This window comes from Miscanthus floridulus, chromosome 16, assembly GCF_019320115.1.
Source record: "Miscanthus floridulus cultivar M001 chromosome 16, ASM1932011v1, whole genome shotgun sequence".
NCBI classification, from domain to species: Eukaryota; Viridiplantae; Streptophyta; class Magnoliopsida; order Poales; family Poaceae; genus Miscanthus; species Miscanthus floridulus.
This window is the reverse complement of record NC_089595.1, coordinates 85,200,864-85,208,529: the sequence shown is the minus strand read 5'-3', so window position 1 is coordinate 85,208,529 and position 7,666 is coordinate 85,200,864. Positions and strand designations below refer to the sequence as shown.

The 7,666-nt window shown below is 40.8% G+C and overlaps 1 protein-coding gene across 2 annotated transcripts; it reads left to right on the top strand.

The window, feature by feature from the left end:
- Positions 1-588: 588 nt before the first annotated feature.
- LOC136510080 (MLO-like protein 1) lies at positions 589-6,242 on the top strand. Of its 2 annotated transcripts, XM_066504648.1 has the most exons (15): positions 589-719; positions 960-1,015; positions 1,138-1,195; positions 1,676-1,908; positions 3,221-3,337; positions 3,417-3,471; positions 3,866-3,957; positions 4,127-4,201; positions 4,281-4,369; positions 4,474-4,523; positions 4,702-4,742; positions 5,098-5,307; positions 5,397-5,464; positions 5,575-5,635; positions 5,731-6,242. In XM_066504648.1, exons 3-15 carry the CDS (start codon positions 1,138-1,140, stop codon positions 5,950-5,952), a joined length of 1,371 nt encoding a protein of 456 aa, XP_066360745.1. In that variant the 5' UTR covers positions 589-719; positions 960-1,015; the 3' UTR covers positions 5,953-6,242. The 2 variants fall into 2 exon arrangements, with proteins under 2 accessions (XP_066360745.1, XP_066360744.1); XM_066504647.1 differs by having other exon boundaries at positions 589-1,015.
- Positions 6,243-7,666: the final 1,424 nt, after the last annotated feature.

Genomic DNA, 7,666 nt, shown 5'->3' with positions numbered 1-7,666 from the left:
ACGTCTAGTCAACGTCAGTTTCCACAAATTCAAAAAAAAAAACATCAGTTTCCACCAATTTAGGCCTGCGTAGAAAAAGAACGCGTAAAGAGTTTTTTTTAGGGGAGAACGCCTAAATAGTTAGTCCTTCCTAGAAGCGTTTTCACGAGAAACCGTACAAGAGAAAAATTTAATTAAAATAAATTAGTCTGACTCATCATCTCTATTTTGTTTGTAGTAAAAATAGAGGCTACGTGAAAAACGCGGCTAGAAAAAACTATTAAAAAATAGATACTATTTTTAATTTAAACAATTTATAAACTGTATCACAAACACACTACTCATTTTGATGTTTTCGCTACTTGGACAGCTATAGCCTAAGAAGCTACAGTGAGCAGGCTATTTATGTTTAGACACACGAATTAAGAAATAGTAAAAATGTTTAGTCCATAAAAAATAAGAATAAGAAATAGACAGAAATGAAGATGTACATGTGTTGAAAAGAAAATTATCAAAAGATAAGAAATATATATTAAAAAATATTATTATTATTATTTTGGAACAAATTTGAATGCCAGCTAAGTCCCTAGCCGCGAGCGGTGAAGCGATTGCCGAAAAAAAAAAGGCCAAAACAAACACGGTGGTCGGTGGAGCGCCGCGGCTGTTCTCAGTTCTCACTCTTAGCCTGGACTGGAGCAGTTCCTCAGTTCTCAGCTTCCAGTACTAGTAGGAAAGTAGAAATTCCTAGCGCGTAGCGCCGCTCCTTCCATTTCCGCCTCCGCGCGCGACCAGCCCCGCCGCGCCCGAGCGTTTCCTTCCGGGAGCGGCGAGACGGTTCACGTGGGACACGCGAGCCCTTTATTTTGACGCTTTCTGCGGGGGGCAAGGGAGGCCGGAGCGGGGCTGACGGGCGATGGCGGCCGAGGGCGAGGAGGCGGCGCTGGAGTTCACACCGACGTGGATCGTCGCGGCGGTCTGCTCGCTCATCGTGCTCCTCTCGCTCGTCGCCGAGCGATGCCTCCACTACCTCGGCAAGGTGTGTATGCATGCGATGCGACCGCTGCTCTGTTTTCCTGGATTCACTCGGCCATTCTGTTCGATACGCCGTCGTCGTCCATGGCGCTGATCTGGGAGACCGGCCTGGGTCGTGTCCTGCAGATGCTCAAGAACAAGAACCAGAAGCCGCTCTTCGAGGCGCTGCTCAAGGTCAAAGAAGGTGCCCCCATTTCTTCTCCATCTTGTTTCGCTCCGACGCTTATCGTAGGAGTATTGCATGCACAAATGGTTTGATTGTTACTAAGAACACAGGTGATTGTTTTTTTTATAACAAACACAGGTGATTGGTTGTCCTCTGGAGAAGAGGATGACAAAGAAATCTTTATTTTTTTATTAAGAAAACTTTTGATTCAAAAATTTGTGTTATTTTTCTTTCATGGGTTTCCTTGAAACCGGGTGATTGGTTCAAAGAATGTTTGATTGTGATGGTTGGTTCTCTATTGCGCACTAAAAATCATCTCAGAAAAAACTTTTGTGATTTAACGGCAAAAAGATGCAACTTTCTCAAGGTCTGCGATGCCTAAACCAATGGGCCTGTTGCAAAATCTTCGTCTTCCTTTCCTTTCCTCTATGATTCCGGACAAGATAAATTAAGATGTTTACCACACAAACTTTAGCTCTTTGTCTTTGTGTGATGCAGAGCTGATGCTTCTGGGGTTCATCTCCCTGCTGCTGACGGTGTTCCAGGGGATGATCCAGAGGACATGCATCCCTGAACACTGGACATTCCACATGCTGCCATGCGAGAAGCCAGATGAAAAGGCCGGTGAGGCCGCCACCACGGAGCATTTCGTTGCTGTCGGGACCCTTGGCAGGATCGGCAGGCGCCTGCTGAGTGAAGGCGCTGCTGGGGCTGAGCACTGCCAGAAGAAGGTGATCAGACTCTTGGAATTGGAATTTTGGCGTCCATTGCAATTATTTTTGTCTTTGTTTGATGAAGTGGCGTCAAACATCTGGTGTCCTATGCGACAAAAGAGTACACAGAAGCTAAAAGACAAGTTTTATAGGACGGTAATTAGACCTGCTATGTTGTATGGTGTAGAATGTTGGCCTACGAAAAGACGATGTGTTCAACAGATAAGTGTCGCGGAAATGCGTATGTTGAGTTGGATTTGCAGTCATACAAGAAGGGATTGAGTTTGGAACGATAATATACGTGATAGATTAGGGGTAGCACCAATTGAAGAAAAGTTTGTCCAACACCGATTGATATGGTTTGGACATGTCCAACGAAGACCTCCAGAGGCACCGGTGCGTAGTGGAATCCTAAGCCAGGATAGTAACGTAAAGAGAGGCAGAGGAAGACCGAAGTTGACTTGGGTAGAGGCAATAAAAGGAGACTTGAAAAGATGTAATATAGCCAAAGACTTAGCCTTAGATAGAAGTGCTTAGAAAACAGCTATTCACGTGCCTGAACCTTGATTGCTTCTGCTGGGTTTCAACTCTAGCCTATCCCAACTTGTTTAGGACTTAAATGCTTTGTTGTTGTTGTTGTTGTTGTTTGTTTGAGCCGTGACGGTCGGTTAGATGAAAATTAGTAAGATATGATGTTGACTTGCATCCACCAAATAATTTGTTAGACCTCCATAGCTGGAATGACACATGTTGGATAGACCAACTAAACATGATTAATGTTGTTTCAGTTTTAGAACGTGATGAAGCCATGTTCTGCTGTCAATTTCTAATTTTCTATGTTTGTCGCTTTGGGCTGGCTTCCAAGTTGGAATACTGTAATTCAGGTGGAGAGACTGGTACATGCGACTTGGTAGTAGTTGGCACCATTGACAGAAAATGAGGGTTGGCATGATGCCTTTCTCTAGTATAAATCTTTTAATCTGTGTTAGATGAGGAATTTATTTAGACAATTCAAATTGATGATTACAGTACTATGTTTTTTAGAGGAGATCAGATGAGCACATGATTGGTTAAAACATTCAAGTGTTTTATCATCACGTGGTTGCTTAAGATGTTACTCCTTTTTAGCGTAGTCCTAGATTGAAAACAACCTTCCTACAACTTAGTTGTTGCTACCTTTCTTTTTTAGCATAGATGATAACTTCATACCTTTCTTTTCTCTCTCTTAACTAGTAAATGGTGCTAGAAAGATTCATCAATCGAGGTGTTTCTTCTTACTAATGTTTTAATTTTAATGGTGTATCTAAGTTGTACTGTTTATTTCTTACAGGGAAAAGTTCCACTTCTGTCCCTTGAAGCCATACATCAGCTGCACATTTTCATATTTGTTCTGGCAATCACACATGTTATTTTCAGCGTCACAACTATGCTTTTAGGAGGTGCACAGGTATGCAGCTTTTGGCATGCCTTGCAGTTTAGCAGCAACTACTTTTGCTGTCTGTTTCTTACTGTATTTTATTACTCAGATACACCAATGGAAACAGTGGGAGAATGGAATTCAAAAAGATGCTCCTGGAAATGGTATCAGGATCTAGCTTATTACTCATATTTTATTGCAGTGCCAGACTTGCATCTGAAGTAGTCTTTTAGTCTTCTTGTGTGACTGCAAATCGATTTAAGGAGCTTTTTTGTTTTTGAGATCTTTTATGCTCCTTGAAAAGGTACCAACACTATAACATGGGAGGTACCAAAATTTAGTATATGTGGTACTGATTTCTGGTGCTAGTGACTAAATTTTGGTGTCGGTGCCTCCCTAGTTGTAATTAGTGGTACATTTTGGTACTTCTATAATAAGGATCATAAAAAGGGTGTTCTTTATGATATGTTTATATTTTTTTCTTTATGATATGTTTATTTGTGCTCGTAAAAGAAGAAACACTTTTTTTTTAGTATATAAAATGGACTGAAATTTCAGGGCCTAAGAAGGTAACCCATGTACGTCATCATGAATTTATCAAGAAACGTTTTAAGGGTATTGGCAAAGATTCTATAATATTGAGTTGGCTGGTAAGTAATGTGTTTCATGTATTCTTTTATCTTCTATCTTTTTGTATGTGGCAAAACTTCGTTTATTAGTCAAGTTTGCATACACATTTTTTATCTTATGGTAATTGCTTTCTGTTACCATTGGTGAACTTTTTACAAAAGACTGTATTCACTTTCCTTTCTTTTTCAGCATTCTTTTGGTAAGCAGTTTTATAGATCATTATCTAAATCAGATTACACCACAATGCGTCTTGGTTTTATCATGGTAAGGATCGGCCCAAATGATAAGCTAATGTTGAGTTCTTTCCTGGCCTGTAAACAAGGTTTTTTTTCCCTCATTGCAGACTCACTGCCCTGGAAATCCAAAATTTGATTTCCATAGATACATGGTAAGGGTTTTAGAGGCTGATTTTAAGAAAGTAGTAGGCATAAGGTAATCCATAGAATGGCGCACATGTTTATATATTCTTTTATTAAGTTTGATGCAAATCTTCTTTCGTGAATAAACTTAACCGTGTTGTTTCTATTCCCTTGTAGCTGGTACTTGTGGGTCTTTGTGGTTATATTTCTATTGCTGAATGTTAACGGTAAAACTTAGCTACCCTTTGTTAACAGAAAAGACCTTCATTATTTCTATTTTCCCGCGCTGTCTGTGCATGACGAGTTAATTTGTCCTGTTCAACAGGCAGCTAGGTACTGTTGTAATATTTCAGTATGTATTTAAGCTTCTGAGAACAACTTACCACTTGTTCCATTAACCTGCAGGCTGGCACACATACTTTTGGATTGCTTTCCTTCCCCTTTTTGTAAGTGCTTAAGTTTTGTTGTTTTAAAGTGCCAATCTAGTTTTCTCTAATGTCTAAATTATGAAGATCGCTAAAAAGGACCCATGAACTCTTGCATTGGAGACATATGTCAATACTTGCTTGCTTGATGTTAACTTTTGACCATTTTAACTTGGCCTTTACAGGGGAACTAAACCTGGTACCCTTTTACCGTGTACTGATTTTCTCAAAGTCATGATGAAATGAATCATTTGCTTTAATTATAGGCTGGGCTTTGCACATAATCTGAACAATACAATTAACTGTTGATGATCCTTGACCACTGCATACCTATTCAGTATTAGGTGCTTACTGGACAGCTCTTTACTTCTTGCAGCTTCTGTTAGCTATTGGCACTAAGCTTGAGCATGTCATAGCTCAGTTAGCCCATGATGTAGCTGAGAAGCACACAGCAATCGAGGGTGATGTGATTGTAAAACCATCTGATGAACACTTCTGGTTCGGCAAGCCTAGGATTATCCTTTACCTGATCCACTTCATCCTCTTTCAGAATGCATTTGAGATTGCATTTTTCTTCTGGATACTGGTAAGCAGTTTGATGCATCATTCGTAAACTGCACCGAGATGTGATAACTGAACACGAACAACATTGTTGACCCTCCTTATCTTTTCTAGAGCACTTATGGATTCGACTCATGCATCATGGGACAAGTTCGTTTTATTGTGCCGAGGCTTGTCATCGGGTATTTTAATCATTTCAAATGCCTCCAGTTTATTGTCCATTTATGCCATGAGGAAAAGGCAAACCTCAATATGTTCTCTTGACACTTGCATCCACGCTTTGTACTTGCAGGGTTGTTATTCAGCTTCTATGTAGCTACAGCACCCTGCCTCTGTATGCAATTGTAACCCAGGTGCGTCAGCTTTCACATGTGGTTTGTTTATACAGACTGTTATCCTCAAAACTCCTATTTCGATGATTAAACGTTTTGTTCCCTTGTGCATAAAGATGGGGAGCTGCTACAAGAAGGAGATCTTCAACGAGCATGTGCAGCAGGGCGTCCTGGGCTGGGCTCAGAAGGTCAAGATGAGGAAGGGACTGAAGGGAGCTGCAGCTGCTACTGCTAGCAAGGACGAATCGACGATCAATGCCGATTCGGCAGGACCTTCTGTTAAGATTGAAATGGGGAAGGCTGGGGAGGATGTTGAGGTCGTTGGAAACACAGGGTGATGGGACAGTAGGGTGCTCGTGTTGTAATGATGTAATATGTTCATATGCCATCATTTTTTTGTAGATGGTTGTTGCAGCAGCCGTGAAGTAGTGTTCTAGTTTGTCGTAATATCTTGAAGCCATATAATGGCAGTTGTGGTCTGTGCATGTCATCACCTGGACCCTGGGCCTCCTAATAGGATTAGGAGTGGGTGAGTTTAGGCCCGTTAGCGTTGTCTGTTGTTGGTCCAGTAGGAACCAGAGTCCTATATATACTAGCATGTCTGAATGGATAAGGGGATATCAGATGATTTTTTTTTGTCGAAATCTTGTTATCTGTGATGACTTTGATGATTGCTACGAGTATGTTCCCGTTGCATACATCAATTTCATCAGCTGAAGGTCAATTTATGGCCATTATCTGCAAGGGGAGGGATGCTCTTGGCCAATAACTTCAGATCATCAGTCTTATTGTCGGTTGCAGAGAGGAAATCAAGACATACTTGACGGTCATCGCTTCAGATGCGTTTCGGACTGGTTTCGAAACGTTAGACCTTGCGGCATGTCTAATGTATTAAGGTTGATCGTTGGTTTCAACATAAGGACTACACTTTGGTTTCGGTGTTCCATAAAACTCTATTATGCATCGAGTAAAGCCACTAGGGAAAATGGTGTTCCATAAGACTATTATGCATCAAGAAAAACCTCTAGGGAAAATGACGAAGAATCTGGATAAAACATAGTATCCTTTTTATTTGAGATTTTTTATGTGTAATTTTAGGATGTACTGAGCTAAAAGCAGCTCTAAAAACCTTTTTATATCCTTCATAATTGATAGGAAAATAGATTTTTATATCGTCCAACAACTTTTTTAATTGAATCTCCGAACATAGTCATATTATATTATAAATTTCTTGTTAGCTAAAAATGAGGATTGAGACTGTCTTTCTAGACTGTGTACAAGGTATAGAGAAGTTGTTGACAGATGAAAAGATTTAGAGAATGATTTTTTATTAAATGGCTGTCTAAATGAAAACTTAGAGAGCGAGTTTAAGAAAGATTCTTGAAGTTGCTCTAAGTTTTAATATAGTTTCTCTATGCTTTGAAAAAAATGAAAATGAAAGAAAATAGCTTACACAACGATGCGTCGCCGTGGCAAGCGCGTCCGAGTCTGCATAGTTTTGATTACACAATGACACCTGGCCTAATAATTAACAAACATCCAAAGACAAGCTTTACTCGCTAAGAGGCAATCATCGACCTTGGTCGTCGCGTCGACCATGACCCAAAGTTTTTCGTTTGCTGGGAGAAAGCTGACTCCAGTCTGCCTCATGCTCCGCTGGTGAGTGACCTGGATCCAGTCTCTTCCAAAGCCTTTCGCTGGCCATTGCTCTCACCGTCCCAATGATGAACTGACGATCGTAAGGCAAACTGGCGCCACCACTTACCTCATCACACCCGGCATTATTGGCACCGTACATTGGCCGGATGTGTGTCAAGCGGTGTTGCGTTCAAGACATTCAGGCTTAGATATGATGTCCTTTTGTGTTCTTCGATATTCTTGTCTTAGGTTTATGCGTGACTAATTTTATGATATACTGCTGGAGTGCTGGCTGCTGCTGCGCCATTCCAATTTCCAAACAGATGCGTCTGTCATTCTACGGCGGGATTGATAACTGCTGTTCCCAATTTTTCCAAAAAAGAAAAAGTGCTGTTCCCACAAGCGCAAAACTGC

Bases quoted from the DNA above. Each gene is read 5' to 3' on its own strand.
- LOC136510080 (XM_066504647.1), top strand. From the start codon at position 893: ATGGCGGCCGAGGGCGAGGAGGCGGCGCTGGAGTTCACACCGACGTGG. The intron at 1,909-3,220 runs GTGATCAGACTC...TATTTCTTACAG, and splicing joins CTGAGCACTGCCAGAAGAAG to GGAAAAGTTCCACTTCTGTC. The intron at 4,524-4,701 runs GTAAAACTTAGC...ATTAACCTGCAG, and splicing joins TCTATTGCTGAATGTTAACG to GCTGGCACACATACTTTTGG.